At 43.3% G+C, this 25,990-nt stretch overlaps 1 protein-coding gene across 5 annotated transcripts in view; it reads left to right on the top strand.

Moving 5' to 3' along the window:
- Positions 1 to 22,185, top strand: part of P4HA2 (prolyl 4-hydroxylase subunit alpha 2) — a 66,320-nt gene extending 44,135 nt beyond the window's left edge. For 3 of the 5 annotated variants that reach the window (XM_006129906.5, XM_014576945.4, XM_006129908.5), the window contains exons 8-15: positions 566 to 742; positions 5,569 to 5,639; positions 8,561 to 8,660; positions 10,164 to 10,217; positions 12,377 to 12,442; positions 18,567 to 18,635; positions 20,232 to 20,328; positions 21,711 to 22,185. In XM_006129906.5, the coding sequence (XP_006129968.1) occupies positions 566 to 742; positions 5,569 to 5,639; positions 8,561 to 8,660; positions 10,164 to 10,217; positions 12,377 to 12,442; positions 18,567 to 18,635; positions 20,232 to 20,328; positions 21,711 to 21,781 (705 nt within the window). In that variant the 3' untranslated portion in view covers positions 21,782 to 22,185. Of the gene's footprint in view, positions 1 to 565; positions 743 to 5,568; positions 5,640 to 8,560; positions 8,661 to 10,163; positions 10,218 to 12,247; positions 12,308 to 12,376; positions 12,443 to 18,566; positions 18,636 to 20,231; positions 20,329 to 21,710 lie in introns of all 5 variants that reach the window. The other 2 variants (XM_089769501.1, XM_006129909.5) reach the window with 2 other exon arrangements.
- The last annotated feature ends 3,805 nt before the right edge of the window (positions 22,186 to 25,990 follow it).

Below are 25,990 nucleotides of genomic sequence, written 5' to 3'. Positions count from 1 at the left end.
CCTGTGTGTCCAGTGACCCATTTTGAACACTCAGAGCAGCTGGCTGTGCTAGAAGCCTTTGTGTAACGGTTGTTGAATTCAGTTATCTCTTTGGGGCAGCTGTTTTAATCACCAAAGGGAGCAATTTGTGATACCCTGTCCTCAAATACGTCTGAAATTTTTAGATGAGACACAACTTCTGTATCTTCTGGGGTTTAGTTGTCTCTGTTTCTGCAGTCTTGCTGCAAAACCTTGCCATGGAAGATACGGAATTCTAGCCAGTTGGGTACTTGCTTTGTCATTTGATGTCCATAATCTATAACTTGTTACGATTTAATCCCTCTTAAGGGTATGATGTCACAGCCATTACTCAGTGGCATAGTGTGGGAGAAGATTGTTCATTACCCTTTACTCCCAGAAAATTTTTAAGTAACATTTCGGTCCTTGTTAAATGTAGTAGGCCAGAAAGTGGAGACATTCCGCTTCCAGATGTCTTCTGTACCACAGCACAGAGGACACTTGTTGGTCTTGGTATTAAACATTTAAAGAAAACAGATGTGTGTGTGACTGGGGACTTATATTTCAGACACCTCGGCGACAGAAGAGGCTGTTCTGCAGGTACCATGATGGAAATAGAAATCCCTGTCTCATCATAGCTCCCTTTAAGGAAGAAGATGAATGGGACAGCCCTCATATCGTCCGATACTATGATGTCATGTCTGATGAAGAAATAGAAAAAATTAAGGAGCTGGCTAAACCAAAGGTGGGTGTCCCCTCTTCTATTTCCAGCTCACCAGTGGTTGCTATTTCAGCACTTTATTTCTAACAAGGAAGATTGTGAAATAGATTAAATAAGTTTATCTTCACATCCTGACCTATACAATGTATCTAAACTATGTGCTGTGAACAAGGCAGTGTTCCCTCTAATGTTTTTTACGCCCATGTGCAGAATGAAGTGTATTATGTGCACCAATGTGGAGGTGATGTGTCACATATCACCTCCATATTGGAGCACATCACAAAATTCATTCCATACATGGATGGTGTGCCACAGGGGTGGGGTTTGAGGAGCTCACAGTGCAGCAGGGGGCTCAGGGCTGAGGCAAAGGGTTGGAGTGAAGGGGCGGTGAGGACTAGAGAGGGGCTTGGAGTGCAGGAAAGGGTTCCAGGGGGCAAAATGAAATCCTCCAACCCTCTTGCTGCAGCAGCTTGTGGCCAGATGAGAGAAACTTCTCCTCTGCTGTGGCGGGGCTGTTCCGGGGGAGGGAAGCCTTTCCATGACTGTGGCAGTTTTGGTGGGGCTAGGCTGGGGAAAAGTGCCACTCTATGGCTGTGGCACAGCTAGGTTGGGGCTGGAGCTGGAGCACCAGTATGCTCCCCAGCTGTGGCGGGTCCAGTTCGGCTGGGTTGGCGGAGGAGCACTGTGGCCAGTCTGGCTGGGTTGGAGAAGAGGCAACATTTTACCCAGAGCATGAGTTCTGGTAATATATTTCATAAACAAATATCAACCTGACATTTCTTTAGCCTGTCTAGCCTTCAGGTGCAGAAATTGCCTTTCTTTCCTTGCTAAACTGCAGAAAGGGAAATAATAACAGCTCAAGACCAGTAATAGATGTTAAGCTTGATCCACTCTGCTTTGAAAGGTCTGGAAAGAAATTAAAGTTAAAAGCATTTATGTATTGTTTATTATCTAATGAATTCGTTTTAATCATCTAGCTATTGCTTTAAACTATGCAATCAAAATATCAGTCAGATTAACCTTTATTCATGTATTTCTCAATGAAATATTTTAAGATATAATTGGAAATGGAGTGAGAAATTATCTTTAGGCACATTTAGCACGTTTCCAAAGCTAGATTTCTCTATTTATCAGCTATGTGCCTTAGCAGAAAACCTTATGTCTCTTTGAATACCCTCACCTCCGTGAACTTAAAATCTTTTCCCTGATGGTTCACTATTACGTCATGCTATAAAACTGTCCTTGGAACTTCAGAAGCTTCAGATAAAAACAAAAATTCAAACTAGTTTGCATCTCTGGAAATGTTTCGTAGTCTGACAAAGGAAATGGGCTATAAATCCAAGAAGACAATAATTAACAATTTGTTTCATTTAGTGTGTGTGTGTGTGTTCAGGATTTAGGAAATCATTGCCTCATCACAATCACTGATTTTATATAAAAAACAGGACTATGTAGCACTTTAAAGACTAAAAGGTGGTTTATTAGGTGACTTGGGTCTGGCCCACGAAAGCTCATCACCTAATAAACCATCTTGTTAGTCTTTAGTCTTTAAAGTGCTACATAGTCCTGTTTTTTGTTTCAGCTACACCAGACTAACACAGCTACATTTCTATCACTATGATTTTATATAAGTGTAGCTCTATTAATTTCAGTGAAAATTACTCCTGATTACGCATTACTATATGTGAGATCAGGATCAAGTCCAGCGTATATAGGTAAATGTAATAGTTTTAAATGAATTCATAAATATTCCTACATAGTTGTTCACAAACTTAATTTTTGTCATCCGCTTCAGACCTCACAGCTGGAGTTACTTTGAAATCCAGAATGTTATGCCCAAAAGGGTGGAAAATATAATATTATGATGGGATAATTCCTAAATAAAATAAATGTAATTTCAGCCAGGAAACTTTTTATTGAGTAATCATTTTAAGTTTTTTAGGCAGAGTTCTCTAAGTGTGTGACTATCTTGGATTTGGAATGGTTGGGATGTTAAATTTGGAATGTTACCCTGATATTCTAGATTATCTCCGCAAGAAATCTCTCTTCCCAGTTCCAAACATAATTTGCAGATTTAAATGTGCCAAGACTTTGTTTCTGAAGAAAATCAGTATCTGTGTTTGAGTGCTGATAGCCGTTCAGAATGACCAGCTGTTTTTCACACTCATTTTGCAAGAGTCTTTTTTTAGTGCAATGTTACTACGCTTACTTTCACCAGTGTTGTACAGAAAGCATCAGTAAAATTGCTAATTGTTAGGCCTGGATTGTATTGGGATAAGCATTGCATTGAAGCAAATAGAATGTAATAATTATACATTTTAATAATAACTTCTTCATAATACAGACGAGCCAGACTAGACAAAGATTCATCCTAGAGAGGAATGTATAGAGCTTTGCTGATCTCAGACTTAAAATGCACAGTCATCCTGGGTGTTAAGGAAAGCTGTGCTGTTGAAATACTGAAGCAGCAACCTGGGGCAGTGGGGGAAAGTGAGAAAACCTGCAAGTGAACTGAGACTTCTGTGTAAAAAAGAGAAACTGTTGTGCTGCAAAGGAGGAAAGAGTGGAATTTATAGTAGAATAGAATGTTAATCAAGATGCTGCAAAGCTCAGAACCCACATATTACACACATTGTTTGTGTATTAGTTTAGGAATGAAATCGAGGTGGTTTTGTTTTGTTTTCAATTCACTGTTATTAGTTCTATGTCGTGGGAGATCTACTATGAGCAGAATGCACAGGTGAAGTCAAGGCAACAAGATTATACAGCAAACATGAAAGTAACTTCACATTTCTTACAGGTACTGTCCTATTGCAACCAAGGTCTCTGCCAGCTCTTTAAATAGCTCCCTGCTGGATTTTGCTGCAGCTCAGCCAGCTCTTGCCGGAGCTGCGCACCTGGGCGCACCAGCTTACTTTCACCAGTGTTGTACAGAAAAATGGAGTATTCCAGCACCAAACGCATGAGACACTAGTTAAGTTTGTAGCCAGGCTTCTTTTAGCTTCTCTTTGTTCAGGTCAATTGGTGACCATAGAAAGAAACCATCTGGCGAACCCAAAGGAACTAGAGGGGTAATGAGGAGTTTGGCAAGTTACATTATATTACAAAAAGCAGCACTTCGTTGTCCAAATAAAGAAAAACATTGTCAGCCTGATTTCCCTGCTGTGACTTATGGAGTGAGATTCTGGAACAAAATACTAAATTAGTCAGAATTATGGGGAAAGTTGTGCCAAGAGCTATGGGTAGAGACAAGAAATCTAGCAAGCAGCTTGGAAGGGAAACAGGAGAATGACGCATTTGGTGAAATATAAAATAAAAATATATATGCACCGGAAAAAATGCAGAAGTGTAAAAAGATGGTGATTGAATGGGGGTGATATGTAATACAGTGGGTTTGGCACTGTTCATCTTCCAAAGGATGTAATGTGTTCATCCTCACAGTATCCCTGTTATCATAGGCAAAAATTATGCAGCTTAAAGATGGAGAAACTGAAGCACAGTGATGTGAAGTCACTTGCCCAAGATTACACAACAAATCCATGTTAGAGCTGTGATTAGAACACAAACCATGTCTTCACTTCGGGGAAGATTGATGCTATTGTGATTGATCTTCCGGAGTTCTGTTTAGCAGGTCTAATTAAGACCCACTAAAATGAACTCAGAGAGTGCCCCCATCTGCACTCAGTACTCCTACTTCTGCGAGGAGTAAGGGAAGCCAACGGGAATGTTGGCTTAGCTGTAGTTAACATAGCTGGAGTTGCAAACCTTGATTCTACTTTCCCCATTAGTGTAGATCTGGCCTCAGACTTCAGTGTTCATTCTGTTAAGTCACAGTGGCTGAAGATTCTCACCTGATCTAACAGCTGATATGTTCCCAGCAGTTGTGCCTAGTAAATCCAACACTAAGGGCACGTCTTTACTTGCCATACCAGAGATCACTCTTCTGGCATTCGATTTAGCAGGTCTAGTTAAGACCTATAAATTGAACGCTGAAGGCAGCTCTGGCTGGCACTCAGTTGTAAGGAGTAAGGGAAGCTGACAGGAGTGTTTGCGTCCATCAACCTCCCTCTGAAGATGGTGCCAACCTCGGGTTAAGGTAAGTCAACTCCAGCTATGAATTTTATGCTGCTGGAGTTGCATACATTCCAGGTCTAGTGTAGTCATGGCCTAAGAGAAATTAGAGCTGGAAATGAGCCTGTGCACTTCCCTCGAGGCAGTGCCCATCAAGAACCCAGGTTGAGGGCTCTCTTGCTCTGAAGAGCAGGTTGTCTTGTGATTTCCATGAGCTAGATCCTGTGAATTTTTCATTGTCTGCACTATAATGTTTAACGTTCTTCCTAACAAAGTCATTCTTTCTCACCTGCTCCTTGAGCCTACTAAATGCAATTCTTCTTATCTACCTCAACCCACGTATCAAATAGTCTGGCCATATCCCATCAAATATTCAAGAGTTAACTTGCTGTCTCCTCTGTCAGTAAGGACACACACTTCATGGATCATTCATTTTCTGCTGTTTCTTCTTGCTGATATTGACCCAACCCATGTTAGAGACAACAATACTTTCCAAATCTGTTCAGCAAGCAACATCACATTAAAGGTTTATGCAGTCCCTTTGCCAGATTCTGATCAGAAGGATGACAGCTATATTCCATCCACATTGCACCACAGACTGTTCCAGTGTGAAATCAGAATAAACTCCAGGTTGGAGTTAAACATTAAATATATCTAACCCAGGAATTCACCGTCTGACAACGGGGAAGGAAATAGACCATTGGTTGAATTTTGGAACAGATTTTTTTAAAACGATTTATTCTCTGAAAATTTTGTCCTTGGCATTTCTTTTGATGCAGCTGGCACGAGCCACGGTACGTGACCCCCAAACAGGTGTGCTGACAGTGGCCAACTACAGGGTGTCAAAAAGGTAAGATGACTGTGAAAGAGCATCCTGCTGTTTGTCTTCAAGCTCCATTCAACCCAAATGCAGTGCTGACGCTGTTGCTAGTCCACTGCTTTTATTAACATTCTTCCTTTGCCTGCCTGCTTTCACTGACATAATGTAGCATGAGGGGATGGCTTTAATTGCATGTGCTGAGTTTTCTACTATATCTAAGATTGGGCAATGAGTTTTATGGCCTTTAATATCTTAATTTTTGTATTCTGGATGTTGAATGTGTGCAAATTCTGATGCCTTACATGCTTTTATAGTTGATATAGACAATACCTCTGTTACTTTAAGTAGCAATAAAACGATTTAACTCTAAAAATACTTTAATTCTGGACTTAATGATTTATGAATCCTTATGGTACAATTTAGAATAATATTAACAAAATTTAATATGCAGCAGTCTGTCAAGATTTAGTCATCTAAAAAGACAAAAAAAATTATCCTTTTGGCAACATGTCTCTACAAATGGACTTCAGACAAAACTTAAAATATACAATTTGGAACATTGAGCAGTATTACAATAGTTTGCACACAACACCCTGTCAAGGTTGAAAGTCGAACCTAGATAGAGCATATCCAGCATCTTGCAACACTGTCATGCAGCATCTTCTGAAGGGAAAGGATTTCTTGAAATATCAAAAGGCTTTTGCATTTTAGATGAGATGCATGTACCTAGGTTTCCAATGCTGAATCTCAAGATGGAAATGTTCCCTGGAAGTGTTGCTTGAAGGCTAAGTTCAGAAACTGAGCTATGTGCTAAAAGCAAAATGTGGTGATTTGCTTGTTTGGAGTTAATTTGGGGGGAGGGAAGAAATCTCAGTGACATTTCTCATGTGTTATCACGGGCAGAGTTGTCTGATAGGGCAGTCTATGATTGCAGGAAAACTTTTAATGATAGGCAAAATTAAAAAAAAACCCGGAAGAATGGATTCCTGTCATCTAGTGGTTGGTAAAATAACTGCACGTTACAGGAACAACACACAGACTTATGTGCTTCACAGAGTAAAGGTTTACATAGTTGCAGCTGATGGTGATGGATTACATTTAACCCCAAAATCTATGTACTTGTCATTATCTGTACCCCTTGGTTGCAATCTCTTCAGTTCTCTTTGCCAAGATATATGAGCGTAACACTTTTAAAAAACAAACCAAGTTCATAAGCATTACAGGCTGGAAAAGATGCATTCTTCCAAGTTTGTGGTGGGATTTTAGATCCACACAAGCACTGTAGCAGGTCCTTCCATGCAGGTAACTCCATAACTGTCATGATGGTTCTGGATGCACCATAAACACATATCACAGTCTTTGAAAGCACTATTTGAAAAGCTGCACATCACCAAGCTTTTTCATCTGTCAAGTTTCTGCTTCCGGTTGCCTAAGCCACAGATGTGGGTGTTGCTCCAACTTTTCAAAGATTTTTGCCTTTGACTGCTTTTCACATACATGCTGTGTCACAGTCTTCAACAAATAGTGTCAGCAACTAGCCAGTACCTCAGTGAAGCCTAAGATGTCTCAAACTGGGGAACTAAATTTAGAGAGAATGGGAAAGTTTTGGCTCAAGCATATGGACAAAAATTCCGCACACTCCATTTCACTACTTCCTACAGCTCCCATTGGCTGGGAACAGCGATCCACAGCCAACAGGAGCTTCAAGCCACTATACTTGCAGAGGCACAGGTATATAAAGTGCCTGCTGCCTGCCAGGAGCTAACCCTATAAAGCTACGTCCGGCTTATAGCCTACCATGGCCTAGGAGGTCTTTGCTCTACTCCAGTGGTCACCAACCAGTAGACTGGGATCTACTGGTAGATCTTGGAGCCTCTAACAGGTGATCCTGACTAATTTGGCCAAGAGGCTATCTAGTGCTGGCACTTCTGTTGCCCCTTGCCCCACTTCTGCTCATCTCTTGCCCATTTACCTTGGAGCTGCACCTACCCCCTGGGGAGCCTTCTGCTTTCTGTGCAGGACAGGAGAGGGAGGGGAGAGATGCTGATGTCAGGGTACCCCCTTCCACTCTGCATCCTTTCTCCACAAAGCAGAGAAGGGGCACGACAGGACTTGGGATGGAGTTTGCTGGCTGCTTTAGGGAGTGGGCCAGGGTGGGGGGAGCCTGCCTCAGTCCCACTGCACCACCAACCAGGAGCCACCAGCAGTGGCCAGCTGGAGTCCACATCCCGAACTCCTACCCTAGTCATGACCCCCCTCCTGCACTCCAAGCCCTTGTTTTAGCCCTGAGCATTCCTGCATCAAAACGCCATCCCAGAGCCTGCACCTAGAACCCCCTCCTACATCCCAACTGCCTGCCCTAGGCTCAGCTCAGAGCCCCTCTCACACTCCAGATCCCTTAATCTTAGACCAGAGCCTCTGCCCCAGCCTGGTGAAAGTGAGTGAGGATGGGCAAGAGAGGGAGGGTGGGGTGAGCAGAGACAGGGCCTCAGAGAAGGGGGAAGGCTATTTATATTGAGGTAGATCTTGGATTGCACCTAAATTCAAAAAGTGATCTCATGCTCAAAAAGGTTGGAGACCCCTGCTCTACTCTCACTTAGTTTAGAAAGAGAACACACACTTTTTGCCACGTTAGTTGGTTAGAGCTGTAATATATCTGTGCAAAAACCAAAACCAAAGCCTTTCACACCTGCCTCTGCTGTCTGTGACTGACACTAAATTTGAAGGACTTTGCAAGTGGCAGAACTTTGCAGAAACCACCAGGGGCTCTGGTATAGATACATGTGGTAAACTGTCTGGCAGATTGAAGGAGTATGCAGTGTAACTGTAGCTGGGTTGGTTCCAGGATATTACAGAGACAAGGTGGGTGAGGTAAAATAATGAAGTATGGAGGTTCTGAGTCTAGGGATTTCTCATCTTTTTTTCTCTTTCCTTCTCACCTACACACTCAGTTCATGGTTAGAGGAACATGATGATCCTGTTGTGGCCAAAGTAAATCACCGAATGCAGCAAATCACTGGATTAACAGTAAAAACAGCTGAACTATTGCAGGTTGGTTCTGAACTTTCTTACCTGGGTTAACAGCGCAGTGTTCTGTAAGCAGGTTCCAGGCCTGTCAATCAGGATGATCAGGATTTGGGCTTATGTGGAAGTGGGTGCAGGAGAGGGATAGTCTTGTATCCATCTCGCTTGTCAGGTATCAGAAGGTCTAAGCAAAGCAGAAATGGCACATCACCTGGCATGGATGGGCAGGGACCCCATGAAGAGGGTCAGCATGGGCATTCCATTGCCTGCTACAGAGCAGTGCCATGGGGCAGCTTGTTCTCCCTCTGGATAGCACATGTGGAAGGATGGAGGGCAGCCAAGGAGTAAGACATGGAGCCAGAGAATATGCACCACTGACAATCCATTCTCCAGTTCTGCCACTCAGAGGCAGTAGCCTCACTCCAACTGGAGGATTCTTTGAGTCTGGCAACCATGCATGTCCGCTTAGAGTGCTCCGTGCTTGAGCTTTTGGCAGGGAGCCACGGTTTGGCAAAAATAAAAAGTGAAGATTTAAGTGAAGATTTCTGATTGGGAGGAGAATAACGTGCCACTGTTGTCCCCAAGGCCCTCTACAGGAGGGTATGGAGACCATGAGGCCAGTTCTCAGCCCTGGTCCAGCCTTTTTATACTATCCTGCTACAGCGGGAATGTGAATTGTCTGTATCATTTTTCTAGGGAATGGCCCTGCAGTATAGGGTTTCATACATGGCACAGAGCTTGCCAGAACAGCTCTACATCCCCGTCAGAGACACCAATTTTGGAGGTGTCTCAGAGCATGGCTGGGAGACTGCTGCTCTGCAGCTGTTCTCGAATGCCAGAGAGGCACTTAGTAACTGTCACCTGAGTGGAGTATAGAACGGTCCTGAGGTTGCACTAAATCATGTCAGGAAGCAGCCAGAGAGGTGGTTTAAATCCACCTTTGACCCTCCCTTTTCTATGTATAAGTGCAATGCGCACTCTACACCAAAGCCAGGCTCTCTAGCTGGAGCTGTAACAGACTCTCAACCTCTGTAGATCAAACACGTGGAGGAGCACATAATACGCCCTGACCAGTAGATTATATGTGCAATATCAAGACCTGGTGGATACATGTATGAAAAGTCATTGTTTCTATTCTGTCACGTGCTAGCTATAATAGCCAGTGATTCTATGAGAATATAGCTGAAGGGCTTGTAAGTCCAACTTTATTTTTAAAAAAAGTTTCTGCTTAATATTATGGAATACTTTCTGCATTTTTCCATCGAGAGGAGACTATTATAGTCACTGTATGCAATTAATTAGACATTATACCTTCAATGTAATATAACATTTCCCCCTGTATTTTGTATTTATGTATGTATTTGTGTATTTATTTTTGATAGACAAAGGGTGCACTAAAACATAATGTGACAACAGTGAAATGCTCTACTTCATGTGTGCATTTAGTTTGGGTCTTAGCCTTCAAGAAGAAAATACTTGTCTTCCCAGATGTCTTGCAATAAAATGTGCTTGTTTTCTCCCACATCCTAGGTTGCTAATTATGGAATGGGAGGACAGTATGAGCCACATTTTGATTTCTCAAGGGTAAGATCACAGTGTTGAAATCATTCTACAATAATCTGAAATGAAAATAAGTACTTTAAAATAAGGTGTGATTTGAGAGAAGGTATAATACTTGTCTTTGTGAAAAAATTTATATTTAATAATGTAAAGCCTGATCCTGCAAGTTGGCTAGTGACCTCTACACCAGTTCATTTGGGCTTTTCACAGCTTACTGGGGACACTTGGAACCTTGCAGGATTAGGCCTCTGAATAATAAGCAGAAAAACACAGGAGGAGTCCTCGAATGTCACCTAAAAGCAGTCAGTGACCATGCCACCCTACTGGAGAGTTATGGTTTTCTGTCCATTTTGGATGTATTCCATTTATAATTGCTGGGTTTAAACCAAAGTGGTGTTAGTTAAATCTTATTTCAGATTCTGATTCTGCATTTGGACCCACAAGCATGAACTGAACCCATGAGCATCTCACTGATTTCATGAGCACATAGTTCAACATTAATGCAATTTCTGAACACAGGATTGGGGCCTTTGTTGGCATTAAAACAAAACTTCAACACTGACAACTCACATTCAGTGGCAAACTTTTACGTCTCACCAACAAGATTTGTCTTGTTAGTGTTACTGAACATGGCTTTCCTGTAAACTTGGAGGCTGTGTAATCTCTTCATGCAAATAAATACATTTAAATTCTCTTTAAAGGCTTTGAACTAAAGGAGGTTGATAGAACCTCAATAAAGAATGCAAATTAGCCAGCAAATTGGACAGTATAATCTTTACTCTTGGATTAGGCATTGAGGGAGGAGCTGCACTTGGAATTTAACTGGTAGCTGCTGCCAAAGTTAAGGCAAGGCAACAATTAGACTTGGTATGGGTTTGGATTGGTCCTCTCTGCTCCCTCTGCTTTGCAGATTTCCATATTTTGCAATCTCTACAAAAGTTTTCAGCTCTCTGTTTACTCAGAGAATTTGTACAGTGATTTTTTAAAATGATTTTTAATCTAAAAATGTCCCATTTTCAGTACTAATGTCAATTGCTCCAAATGTTCACACCCGTTTTTAGGAATAAAAATGCCAAAATTTTCGCACAGGCTTGGGTTTGGCAGAAATGCTGTGAGCCTGTGGAAGTCCAAGTTTTAAACATTTTCTTATGAATTTATTGTCTTCAAGTTGATTGTGTATGGTTTAAATCACAGTGCCTTTTATGCCATTTCCAGGGAGAGGTGTATTTTTGCATCCAAAATCGATTTGAAATAGTTTATATTTTTGATTGAGGTTTTTTTATCCTAATTTCTGCCATTCCCTGTCTATTCTTCAGGTCAGTCTTGTTCATTTCTAGCTGCAGTTCCTTATTGTTTTTGGTGCTTGAGACATTTAAATTGTCACTTGTATCTTGTGATGGGAATGAACGATGCTTTCTTCACTCCTAAATTCATTATAGTATGTGATCTTAGACAGTAATGAATGAAGCCTCAAAGCATTTTCTAGGGATCAATGATAAATTGTGATTCCATTCATTAATTCCAGGCAGTTGTCAATGTCCAGCTGGGATCATTATTGCTATTATAATCTGTCACAGCTAAAAAAGAATTTCCTTTTCCTGCCGTAGAGTATATTGTGTATGTGAATAATTGGTTAGATCTGCACAATGGCTGCTGCATTTAGAAGAACTAGGGATCTGACCCAGAGCACACTGAAGTAAATGGGAATCTTTCCATTGACCTCAGTGGACTTTGGATCAAGTCCAGTAAGACCAATGTAGCTGTCATCCATACCGAGTATTTCGTAAGGGTTAGAATATTTATTTGCAATATGTTTGTGCTCTGTGCCCTAAACTTTCCCTTCAAACTCTTCTGGTTGCTGAAGAACCATATTGACTCTCTATGTGCATATTGCATGCGTTTGCAAACTTAGTTGGGCTCCAAGATGCTTTATATGCTATTCCATATAAAGTGCCCACAGTTTGCCTCAAACTATTGGAATTGTTTCTGCTGAGAGCATGTAACATTAGAGTGAGCCTGTTTGGAACTTGGGTTAAAGTTGTTATCTATTACAGCGACCCTTTGACAGAACAATCAAAACGGAAGGAAATAGGCTAGCAACGTTTCTTAACTATGTAAGTACCTCTGTGTCCTTGTCATTTGTGCTCTTGAAGTTTGCAGTTGATTCTCATTTAATTTTATAGAAAGATGAACCTGATGCTTTCAAGCGTTTAGGGACTGGAAATCGTGTGGCCACTTTTTTAAACTATGTAAGTATGTGAATCCTGTACCTGTCGAACGATGCTTTCCATAGCATCACATTTACAAATAACCAGTTGTACAAGCTGTTGTAGAGACTCACTAAAAAGCTATAGCATCTGAAAGTGGGGATTTCCTTGTTCTCACACCATCTCCTGCTATCATAACTCGGCGTCTCTTAATCCCAATGTGGAAAACATAATTTGAATAGAGGCTACATATTTCTCTTATTTACATTGGATGAATCCATTGGCTTTCCACTGGGATGAGAGGAGAATTTGACTCATAAGTTTCAAAGTGAAACTTCAGAAGGGGTTGAGTGACTTCAGACATAACCTTTCACTCAGCATCCTGGCCATCAGATGTTTGTCAAGGGGACTTCCATCTTTTTCACCAGAGTCTGATAGCACTTGATGTTGTGGATCTTCTGGCAGTTTCCACATTGTAACTTTCTGCTCTAAGCTAGTTTACTGTAGTGTAGTTATTGCCTTTGCAAGTGGAGACATGACTAACAAAGATGCTAGTTCAGTTAAGAAATTGTGTTACAAGTTCAAGTGCTGAAAAGACAGTATTGTTGGTATGGTGCATGTGCAGTACGGAACCTAAGAATCATATACACTGGATTCCCCTGCATCATGCCTGTTGAAATTAATGGGAGTTCTGCAAACAAATTCCAAGCTGTATATGGCCCTTTGTACGTTTTTTGGCTCTTTTATTCTGACAGTGACATAGCAATTATCTGATACCTGTAGCATTTAGTATCTCAAGAGTTTGGGTGTCAGTCCTGTTAGAGTATAGTCTGGGTGATGCGGGTTAGGTGTCACCCCACTTGGAAAATGTTTTGATTGAGCTGATATTTTGAATGTCAAGTGCAGTCAGAAATGAAAGTAAGTGGGTGCACCCTGGTGCGCAGCTCTGGCAAGAGCTGGCTGAGCTGCAGCAGAAACCAGCAAGGAGCTATTTAAAGAGCTTGGCAGGGACCCGGGTTGCAGTAGGACAGTACCTCGAAGAAATTTTAAGTTACTTTCACTGCTGAGTGCAGTTGACTTGTCTGAAAGAGTAAAACACGATAAAAACCCAAATGGGACAGATATTTGCAGGATAATCTGGTAGGATATTTTAAATGGAAATTCAGTGGCCATAACTCATCTTGGGCTTTTCAGATTTTCTGACCAACCTTGACTGAGATTATGTAATTTTCTTTTAACATTCTCTGCCCTGGTCTACAGTTATTTCAAAATAATTCCCCTTATTTCAAAAAGTTACTTTGAAATAACTCCTCTTATTTTTAAATAACAAGCGGCGCGTCCACGCCACAAAGCCCATTATTTTGAAATAAGGGGCTGGTTACTTCAAAATAATAACTGCTGCTTTCCACGAGGAATAATGCTTATTTCAAAACAGTTATTTTGAAATAGCATTAATGTGGACTGCTCACCAGAGTCATTCCAAGTAATTACTCCCTAATGCTTCCGGAGGCTCTAAGTTGAATTATCGTGCCCATATTAAGGGAGCTTACCTTGGACTAATTTTGAGACTTCCTTATAGTGAGGACACGCTATTTCAAAATAGTTATTTCAAAAATAATTTCCTAGTGTAGACATGCCCTTAGTTCTACATGTACAACTGCAAATTTCCTTTATTTTATGGCATGTACAGCATGCCAGTGTGTCCAGGGTGCCTATTATAAAAGATTGCTTTGTTGCTGAATTGTAGCTTTTTAGTTTGCAAAGATGCATGCACTGTGCTTTTTAGGTTGGGGAGAGAGGGAATTGGCCCCTAATGCCAATGGCACCCTGTGCCCTTTTATTGTAGGTACCAAGCTGGACACCAAATTAGTAATGATGTTACCATTAAGCAGAAAACCAAATCAAAAAGAGAAAGTGGGATGTTACTTAGTGCAGAGATCCAGTCCTGCTGTCATTGATGGTAGCTGTGGCTTTGCTGTTTAAAGAGTGCAGAATTAAACCCAGTTGTATGTCTCTTTACCGACTACTGGATCTAAGTCTGTTGAAATCAGTGGAAATACATATAAATGTTTCTGACCTATCAGTCTTGGTTCTCAAAGGAAACCAGCACAACACTTTCAGAAGATGAGCCTGAGCAGAGGACACTGAGTTTATGGCTTGTTACAACTATCAGAAACATCCTGTTTTTGTCCTCTTGACTGCAGAGGTGTTAACAGGCCTCTTTACCTTAAATTGACCCTTAGAATATGTGCTAACTACTTATGCTGAACAATTTTTTCCACCCTGCCTTTAACTTGGATACTTGAAGTGCCTATCCCAGACTGAAAGAAGAGCTCTGCGTGGCTCCTAAATTTGTGTCTCACCACAGCATTTGGTCCAGTACAAGATACCAGAGGGCCCCTGCTCCATACACCCGCCAACCCTCTCTCTCTGGCCACTTTCACGGCCAGAGAGCCTGTTAATCTTGTACTGAGCCCAGTCACTCACAACCTTCTCTGCTCCGGTCCCACCACACCCCTCCATGGGCTTCTCTATCTGACTCTTGGCCCAGCACACCTGCTCTCGCCCTTCAATCACCAGCAATTTGCCACTGCCCCCGCACCCTTCCCACTCCTGCCCCTTCAATACAATAGTTTGTTCCTGTGCAGTTTGGAGCCTCTCCCGGCAGCTAGAATGGGTCTATGGATAAGTGACCTGTCAGGAAGGGCTGTGCTCTGTGAGCCTGTGCTCCTCACATATAAATGAAAACCAAATGCAATCAGTAAAATGGGGCCCAACTCCAAAGCTCCTGGTTACTGCCCCTCTTTACAGGTGGCAACATTCCACATGTGCCCTTCCAGCTGGCAAGTGAGCTCCTGCCACCAGGCTGGGACATGATCTGTGCGGAGCGGGCACAACGGAGAGACATGGAACTTTGGGGGAGGGTCTGTGCCCTACTGAAAACCAGGCTTGAGTCATGCGGGAAGAGAGCCCGGTGTGGTAATCTGGACTGCGAGCCCTTATCCTGGAGCTCCATGGCCCTCCCTGTTCCATCCATCCCTACCCCCATCTCCATCGCTACACCCCCATTTCCATTCCTGCATTCACCCATCCTTCCCTAATCCCTCTCTACTCCACACTGCCCATCCCCCTCCTTTCATTCCTATGCCCATGTCCTTTCTCCATTCCTATACCCCCATCCTTTCTTAATCCCTCCCCCACTGCACCTCCACAATGCCCATCCCCCTGCCTCCATTCCTATATCCCCCTCACCCACACCATCCACCTTTACCACACCATCCATCCCCATATACACCCTATCCCCCTTCCTCCCTCCTTAGACACACCCTGCCCCCTCCCATTAATTTGTCGAGTTGCACTTTTGGGCCTAGCCCAGCGTTTCTAAGCAAGCATGTTGGGGTTTGTGTAACATTGTGTGAATGGCCTCTGGGGCAGCTTTGCTTTGTGGTAAGCCCAGGGAGCACAGAATGGCTTCTCTGGAGAGCTGAGGAAGCGGCCAAGGTGCAGCGTAACCATGCCATCCCCGAAGGGTCAGGTGTGCAGTGTGGCCAAGGCCTACCGAGCTTGTGGCGGGCTTGGGAGAGCGTGCCTGAGCCAGGGGCCTGGCCCCAGGTCACCAGCACATGCTGGAGCTGCTCACTTTGGGGGAGACCTCCAACGTGGCCCCCAAGCGCTATTGCCAGGCTGGGCTGCACAGAGCAAAGCTGCACCGCAGACCTGTGGGCTGGGCAGGCTTGGGGCAGGGTCCAGAGGCAGGCAGATGCTGCTCCAGGGAGGTACATGGGGATGGAGTTGCTGCCCCTCCTTCCCCCACCATTTCACAGAGTGGTCGAGTGGTCAAGGCTCCTGGGCTGGGACCACCAGGAAGGGCAGTGAGGCTGCACGGCTGAGGGCGAAGGTGGGCGGCAGGACACAGTGATGTGATGATGTCATTCTGTCATCTTGTAGGACTTTTTTTTTTTTTGTTTGAGAGAGAGAGATTATCTCACCCTCCTTGTCTCTCTACATCACTTGTAAATGTGAAGCCACAAAAATCTCTGGCTATTTTAAGAGCCTTTAAAGGATGGATCACGTTGTGACAATCTGAGGATCACCCAGACCAATTAGGGGCTCTCTCACTTCCTGCCTTATAACTTTGGGTGCCTTACTGCTATGGCTCAAAATTCTGACACCACTAGCCAGTCTATACACACATGCAGGTCTCCCCCTGCCTACCACTAGCCAACTTATTCAAAGCAGTCTTTCCAGTTGTGAGTTCCCAAATCCATCTACTCCATATTCTTAACTACCATATGCTACGACCCTTCCTGTCTGGTTCGTCATCCCCAAAGGAATGAAAACTGTTCCCCTATTAATTTGCCAGCTAACTTTGGGGGACACACTCCACATAGTATGCACAACCTGTTTGGAGGGGTGGGGAATAAGGTGTATTTAATAGAAAACCCACAGATTCAAGGAAGAAAAACAAATTTCTGTTAGTCTTTGAAGTGCCATTGGACTCCTTATTGTTTTTGCTGAGACAGACTAACACAGCTCTCTCTCAAACATTTCTAATGCAAATTGTCTTTGCCCAGTTTCCTAGCATGCCCTGAGCTCTAGCAGGGGAGTCCAGTGTTCATAGACAGCCCCAGGCCTTCAAGACTCCCTCAGTTCTGGATTCTTCCATTTCAGACCCATTTCCTTTTAGCGGGGTTTGCAGGGGTGGAGTTTTTTCCTTGGGGATCTGATCTACGCCACAGACCTATGGTGGTAGAACTGCTTTGCTCGGGGGTGTGAAAAATCCACATGCTTGAGTGACATAGTTATATCGACTCCCCCCACCTCCCTTGTAGACAGCTCCATGTCAGAAAACCTATTCCATCAACATACCAGCCGCCTCTCCAGGATTAAATATGCTGACAGGGAAACTCTCCCATCGGCATAGAGCATCTTCATTAAAGAGCTAGAGTGACACAAGCTGCAGCATTTTAAGTTGGAGATCTTTCCTCAGTCTGTGTTCATTTGTGGGCAGGGAAATTCCCTCCTTTCTCAGTTCTACAAGACCAGGTTTTTCTTTTCACTTTCAAGCTATTTCAGTGTTTTCCCATTAACTCTAATGGTCCCATCATCATCTCTAAGGTCTCAAAGGGGTAGCCATGAATCCGCAAAAATAACAAGGAGTCCTGATTTATTTGGGCATAAGCTTTCGTGGACAAAAACCTACTTTGTCAGATGCAAGTCTTTAAGGATTTTCATTTTTAAGATGTTAGTCTTTAAGGTGCTGCTGGACAATGGATGGGTACCTGGAGTTAGTTTTATATGCACAACTAGCTTGGAAGGTGTACCAAAAATTGTAGCACCCATCAGGAGTAAGACTACAATTTGGTCACAGAAGTCAGGGGTCTTGTGACTTTAACAGATCTCTATGACTTTTTGGGCTTCAGCTTCAATCCCGGAGGGAGGGGGTTGGGCTAGCAGCCCTGGGCAGCAGGGAACTTGGGCTTTGGTTTCATACCTTAACATTGTCCTTTCTATCAAGACTGTTTCATGAATTTTGCTTAATTTTACTGTGACAAAATCCTATCCATAGCCAGGAGCATATTATTCTACATTCAGAAATGCAGAGATTCATAACCACAACTTGTCTATGTATCTCATAATCAGTGTTCCCTGTAGGTTGAGCACTTGGGTGGCTGCACATGGGAGATTTAAATGCTGTCCAGTTGATTAGCAGAGAGCCCACAGCCAGAAGCATGTGTTTCTGCTGGGGTGCACATTGGCACAGGCCTCAGTGTACATAACAAAAAATATTCCACACGTGAATGGAAAAAAATAGAGGGAACATTGCTAACAATGAACATCAAGTTCAAAACATTCTAAGTTTTCATAAAACTCTTGCTTGGCATATTGTCATACTCAATAACATTGTATACAAGCACAGCTTATTCTTTGCAGTTTAGACTCCCTCTTCGAGGCTTCTGGACCCTGATTATCACACAAGTTTTGTGTGTTCTGTTCACACTTCAAACTCAGCATCCTCCATGCAATTAATAGTTTATCTAATATATGTGCTATAACCATGTTATAACTGATGCTTTGGGCACTTTTCAGTATTTGTGATTTGCATGTTCTAACATCGCATCAAAAATGGTTATGTTATGGTGACTTTGTTAACTTATTTTCCCAGATGAGTGATGTAGAAGCTGGAGGTGCTACAGTTTTCCCAGACTTTGGGGCTGCAATTTGGCCCCAAAAGGTAACAACTCCTTGATTTGTATAGTATCAGAGGGGTAGCCGGGTTAGTCTGAATCTACAAAAGCAGTGAGGAGTCCTGTGGCACCTTATAGACTAACAGAAGTGTAGGAGTATAAGCTTTCGTGGGCAAAGACCCACTTTGTCAGATGCATGTAGTGGAAATTTCCAGAGGCTGGTATAAATATGCAGTCCAGAATCAGGCTAGAGATAACGAGGTGAATCCAATCAGGGAGGATGAGGCCCACTTCTAGTAGCTGATCTGCTACTAGAAGTGGGCCTCATCCTCCCTGATTGGATTCATCTCGTTATCTCGAGCCTGATTCTGGACTGCATATTTATACTAGCCTCTGGAAACTTCCACTACATGCATCTGACGAAGTGAGTCTTTGCCCACGAAAGCTTATGCTCCTACACTTCTGTTAGTCTATAAGGTGCCACAGGACTCCTCGCCGCTTTTGCTTGATTTGTATACTCTCCCTCTCCTCTTTCCCCACATACACTCTAAAGTTAGTGAAAACATTGTTGCTGTCACAGACTTATATGGTAAGTGTGGTAGTAGTGACTTACTTAGGGATTTGCATTTGAATATGGGCTTACATATTGCCATTATAGAAGCAATGATACCTGATTTGGGGTGGTTGTGGGATGGCAAATCACAGTTTATTGTACACAGTCTGAACAATTTCTACAAAGGGCAGCTTTGCACAGCAAAAGAATTGTGTGTAGCTAAGATTTTACCCTGCTCCAGACTTAGTATATTTGTGCTAGATATTTAAATGTATCATCTGCCCCATTCCTTGGGGTTTTCCTTCATCTTAAAGAAAAAGGAAAAGCAACCTCAAGTAGTACTTCCTCTTTAGCATGTCAATGCCTAGGCTTTCTCCTGCCAGGACTCCCTTGTCCCTGTAAATAGTTCCCTCTGACATAGGCCTGGTATATGCTACCGTGGGCCATCGAGCTAAGTTATAGCAACTTCAGTTACGTTAATAGCATAGCTGAAGTCAACATCCTTAGATCTATTTACTGCTGTATCTTCACAGTGGTAATTTGACAATTGATGCTCTCCCACCAACTCTGCCTACCTGGAGTACCAGAGTTGATGAGGGATTTATTGTGTCTTTACTAGATGTACTAAATCATCTGCCCGCTGGATTGATCGCTGCCTGTCATGCTCTTAAAAAGAGTCCCAGCAAATTTATATGCATGAGTTTGAACTAAGGCTTGGGTACCCAGGTGAGTCAGCACCGTAGCTGTAATTCTGCCATGCAAAGTTGTAGCACCTGATATCCTGTCACAGGAATAAAACAGGGAAACCCTAGATCATTTAAAATAAAAGATATAGACAGTCCCATAAACACAGTGTGCACTATGGCAGGGGTGAAATGAGAAGCTTTTGATATGACAGACGTGAAACTTAGAAGAGCAAAGAGGTGAGAAAAATTAATAGGCAGAGATTAAATTATTTAATGTTGATATACGCTCAACAGTGAGCCACAAGCTTGAAGTTACTAAGAGCAAGGTACTTGATGTTTTTACTTTCTCTCTCACACATTCTGAATAGTTGTGTTTGACTTTAAAAGCACACTTTCATTTTCAGGGTACCGCAGTGTTTTGGTACAATCTTTTCAGAAGTGGTGAAGGTGATTATAGAACAAGGCATGCAGCTTGCCCAGTGTTAGTAGGGTGTAAATGGGGTAAGTAATTGTTCTCTACTTGCGTTTAGTAACAAAAATTGCCTGCTGAATAATACATTCCCGTTTCAGTGAAAAGACAGTAAATTTGATCCATCTTCAAAAAAGATTCTGGAATTTTGGCACTGCTTTTTAAATTTCTGCCATTGTGGATCATAAATACAAATCACTCCATCAGTGCATCAAATAAAAATCACACATTATGCCCAATTATTACGTTCTGTGGTAGAGCGTGTTCATGTCACTTTTTTTTTTTTAGTTACGCGCACAAAAAAGAAAGCTGCCGTTTCAATATGGCACACCTTTAAACCCAGAAGACATGAAAATCAAGGATGGTTAGGGTTCAGGTTGCTGATCCTATAAAAACTTGAAGTGGGACATAACTTTAAATGTGCAAGTAATCCTGCTGAGGACAGCGTGACTACTCACATGATTTAATGTTAAACATGTATAAGTGTTTGCAGGATAGAGGCCTAAAATGGTTACATACGCTCCTTTGTGGTCATATCTCTAGATGACACATTCTGCCTGGAGTATAGAAGGTGGACTCATTAGTGAACTGGTGACCTGGAAAGTGACAGCGTCTTTTGACTAAACAGTATCTTGACAACTTCTGCACTGACACTTCCAGGAGATACAACACAATTAAGAGAAGATCAAATGAAACCCAAAGAGCAGAGCTTAGTTAGTATTGAGTTTCAAATTTACTTTCAGATCACTCTAAGGAAAGCAGTTGGCACACATGTGACTCTCCAGCTGCACAGAGGTCTACAACACCAGCTATTCTGCCACCTCAGCACAAAGGGGGATTACCAGAAACTGCATGGCGGGGTTTAATTCAAAGGGGAAGGTTGCCACCATTGCTTAAAGTTATAGCTGGCCCTAGCATTGGGGAATTGGAAAGATACCTTGCACCTCCTCTTCTTAGCCTCTTTGGCTCTTGAACAGAAGAAGGAGGAACACAAATGTCCAGTTCAACCACCTCACTTTGTTAATCAAAACAAAATTTCACAATTAGGCCAGGTCTACACTATAGCCAAAGGTCGGCTGAAGGTACGCAATTCCAGCTATGTAAAAAACATAGCTGGAGTCAACATACCATAAGCCAAGCTTCGGGGCCATCCTCACAGTTGGGAAGTCGATGGAAAAAACACTCCCATCGACTTCCCTTACTCGTCGTGAGGAGTAGGAGTTCTGGTGTGGATGGGGTGCACTCAGCATTTGATTTAGAGGATCTTTAGTAGACCGACTAAATCAAACGCCAGAATATCGACCGCTGCAGCGTCTGTCTTCTCCAAAATCTAGACGTGGCCTTAGAAACCAAACTTTGAAGGTTACATTCAGTCTCTATGTAAATTTCTAACCAATTTATCTCTTTGTTTCAGTTTCAAATAAATGGTTCCACGAAAGAGGAAATGAGTTCTTAAGACCTTGTGGGTCAACAGAGGTCGACTGAAATCCAATCTGCTCCTGGTTCTTTTTTCTCCCCCCCCCCTCCTCTCTCTCTCAGTTCATTTCTAAGAAATGATCCATCTTCTATTATAAAAGAGCTCTGGCACTTTTTAAAAAAGAATGTAACATCTCTAAGGGAAAGAAGCAAAAGGTGTTATGCACTTGGCAACTAATTATTTCTCCCATCCTTCCCGCGTGATCTTCTCCCAATTTGTCTCTCTGGTCTTCACAGTGCAAACAGCCCTTTTGGTAATTCAGTACATTTTGAGTGCCTGGTCTTGTGCCTTTCATTCCTCAGATGTTTTAGATGTTAAATATTTCATTGAACCAAAGTTTTGTGTATATGTTAAATTTATTGTATTTCTATGGATTGCAAGTTTTAGAAATAAATGCGGTTTTAAAAAATTGCATCGTACTATGAGCATGTGTCTAGCGACTGTATCATAGCTTATTTGTGGGTCTGGGCCATATAGAAATGTTTATCAACTTTGGACCTCAGGGCTTGATTATGTTAGGAGCTGAGTGCCCACAGGTCTTAATGAAACCAGAGTGAACTCAGGGTATCTAGCAGGACTGAGTGTAAATTAGGGATGGTAGCTATTGGGTAATAGAATAGTCAACTAATCGCATTAATTCTTCACAGTTAGTTGACTATTCTTTAGTCCCCATGGTCGGGGCTGGCAGGCAGTGCATTCTGGCCCCACTCCTGGGAGCCCTGTCACCCTGCACTGCTGCCTCTCTATCAGAGACAGTGGTGTAGGGTGGCAGGCGGGAGATGACCCGTGAGGGGAGCCAATTTAAAAACCAGTTCCCTGCACAGACCAGCTGCCTGCAGAGGCAGCAACGTGGAGTGGCAGCAGCCCCTGCCTGCGGAAGGTCCGAGCTCCCTGTGGACAGAGGCTGCTGTGTGCGGGGAGGGCATGGGGGAGGCTGGCGTGAAGCAGTTTGTGTCTACGGCAGCCCAGGCTGACCACGGACAGAAAGTCACAGCGGACAGGGGCTGCTGCTGGAGCAGCCTCACGGGAGTCTCTGCTGTCCCCCACCCCTGTGCTTCTGCCTCTGATAGGCAGGAGTGTGGGGGGAGGAAGGGAGATTGCACTATGGAGATGGTGCTGTGAGGAACCAGCTATAGAGCCAGCTCCCTCCAGCACCGGCTCCTGCTCTCTGGATACAGAGGCAGCGAGGGGGGGAGGAACGTAAGTAGTCAACAAGATTAACCAATAAGCCTAGGCTTATTGGTTAATTGACTCATTGACTACTCGCTTACATCCCCCAGTGTAAATTGGTATAGCTGTACTGAAATCTTACAGCAGGCTTACAGTGTTGTGTCTGGGTCTGAATTGACTCCAGTGGATGCACTGCTTGAATACAAGCGTCAGGATTTGAGTTGGAGAGTATACCAGTTAAGACTTGTCACTTCCATTTTTTAAAATAAGAAATAAAAAAAATCTACAACACAATAAACTCCTTTGTTCCACTGTCTTTAGGAAACAATTGTATATGGAAGACCTAAAATATCTGAGAATCCCATAGGCAGATTTATGACAGTTTCTAGTTACGATTTTAAACATCCTCATTATTTTTGTGGGGAGCCTTCAAATTTGTTTGGCATTTTCTTTGCATAGTACTGTGCCTCTTTGCTGCAGGAAGCCTCTGATCTAAAGCACTTACACATGCGTAACTTGGAGTCAATGAGATAACTCACAAGCAAAGTTTAAGCACGTTTTTAAGTGCCTGGATAGATTGGGACATGAGTTCTTGTGTTCAAGTCATTACAGTTTGTACCTCCCTGGTTTGGCACCCTGGGGTCCTGACCAATCCCAAACCAGGGAATTTGCTGGATCGGAACGGTCGGGTCAATGCCAGCCCATTTGCTGCCACTGGATGCTGGGCTTTGCATCAGCAGCAGCAGAGGGGCCAGCATTGTCTAATCAGGGATTGGGTGGTGCGAAGAGGCAAGGTGGCTGCAGAGGCCCATGGCCAGGGGCTAGGAGCACAGCACCATGGAAGCAAACTGAGCCCAGGGGTAGCTGTGTTGCCCTCCCAGATCCTGCCACTGCATGCGTGACTGCACTCCTGTCCCCCAGGTGTGGGGCTCCACAGTCACCCTGCCTCTTCCCCCGTGTTCCCTCATTTCTTCCCCTCCCTGAGCTTGTGGTGCTCTGGGAGGGTGGAGAATCATAGAATACTAGGAGTAGAAGGGACCTCGAGAGGTCATCGAGTCCAGTCCCCTGCCCTCATGGCAGAACCAAATACTGTCTAGACCATCCCTGATACATTGATCTAACCTACTCTTAAATATCTCCAGAGTTGGAGATTCCACAACCACCCTGTGCAATTTATTCCAGTGTTTGACTAAAATAAGGATTGAACTCACAACCCTGGGTTTAGCAGGCCAATGCTCAAACCACTAAGAAGGAGTTGCTGAGCAGGGGCCAACTTGTTGAGCCTGGATAATCGTTTTCTTCTGTACCAGACACACAAGAAGGCAGGTTCTCAGCTGCCCTTGCATCTTGTGATGGTCACTTAACACATGAGAAGGGAGCTGTAACATGCTTCCAAATCACAGTGGCTTCGTAAATGGACCAATGGCCATGTACTTAGAAGATGTAAGTACACAAAGCACAAGACAGTAGAAATTGGGACCCAGTATCTGTGTTTAGGTGCTTTACAATTACTTAAAAGGTATGAGATGATTAATTATGGAGAGTTAGGAGCACAAATTATCTAACAGCATTCAGAAGAAATAGACATATTTTGAGGAAAAAATTAAGAAATACTCAGCCAGATTGTGGCAGACTCTTATGAAGATGAGCAAGGGGGTTTGACTACAATGGGATTTCTTCTGGCCAGTTCTATGATTTGATTGGAATAGCGGAGACTTGGTGGGGTGACTCATATGATTGGAGCACTACCATGGAACAGTATAAACTGTTCAGGAAGGAAGGCAGGGGAGAAAAGGTGGAGGGAGTTGCACTGTATGTAAGAGAGCAGCATGATTGCTCAGAGTTCCAGTGTATATACATACAGAGAAAAGCCTGTTTGGGAGTCTTTGGGTTAAACTTAGAAGCAGGAGCAATGAGGTTATGTCGTGCTTGGTGTTTGCTATAGACCACCAGATCAGGTAGATGAGGCATTTTTCAGACAAGTAACAGAAGCTCCCAGGTCACAAGCCCTGGTTTTCATGGGGGACTTCAATCACCCTGACATCTTTTGGGAGGCCAATACAATAGTACAGAGACAATCCAGGAAGCTTTTAGAGGATGCTGGGGACAACTTCCTGGTACAAGTGCTGAAGGAACCAACCAGGGGCCATGCACAGTTTGACCTGCTGCTCACAAACAGGGATGAAATAGCAGGGGCAGTAGATGTAGGTGGCAACATTGGAAGCAGTGATCATGAGATCAATTTCAGGATCCTGGCAAAAGGAAAAACAGAGCAGCAAAATACACACTCTGGACTTCAGAAAAGCAGAGTTTGACTTCCTCAGAGAACTGATGGGTGGGGTCTCCTGGAATGCTAACAGGAAGGGCAAAGGAGTCCAGGAGAGCTGGCTGTATGTTAAAGAAGCCTTATTGAAGGCACAGGAACAAACCATCCCAATGTGCATTAAGAAAAGCAAATATGGCAGGTGACCAGCTTAGCTAGCAGTGAAATCGTTGAGACTAAAACAAAAAGGAAGCCTACAAGAAGTGGAAATATGGGCATCTTGTATGTAAGGCAGGGGAAGGCTTTGCCTTCCCAAACCACCAGGCATAGTCCCGTCCACGCTCTACCCCCAGAATGCCTGCTGTAGGCATTCTGGGGTGGAGTGTTGCTGCCCCCAGTGCCAGCTCTCCCCATGTTCTGGGGCTGGAGAGATAGGGATAGGTCAGGCCAGCTTCCTGCAGTGGAGTAGGGTGGAGTGATCACTCGCCCACCTACTTCCCTCCTTTCCCTGTGGTTGGGAGGAGGAGCGTGCGCACAGCAATGGGTCAAACTTTTTACAGCTCTTGTCCACAAGAATTGCTCTGAATTCTTGTGGCTTCTGGCTCTTTGTTCAGAAAAGTCTACTAACGAACTGAAACTATGTTGGTAAAATCTCTAAGTGCACAAAAACACAAGAAATAATGTGTTTGTGTTTTCTAACAATGTGTGCGTCATATGGCAATCCCACGAACATTTGGATGAAACAGAGATGAGCTAAAACCTGATGTTTGAACTCTTTTGAATT

Source organism: Pelodiscus sinensis, chromosome 16 (genome assembly GCF_052426305.1).
Source record: "Pelodiscus sinensis isolate ZL-2025 chromosome 16, ASM5242630v1, whole genome shotgun sequence".
NCBI lineage: Eukaryota > Metazoa > Chordata > Testudines > Trionychidae > Pelodiscus > Pelodiscus sinensis.
The sequence above is the reverse complement of the archived record's forward strand: the minus strand, read 5'-3'. Positions and strand labels throughout refer to the sequence as shown.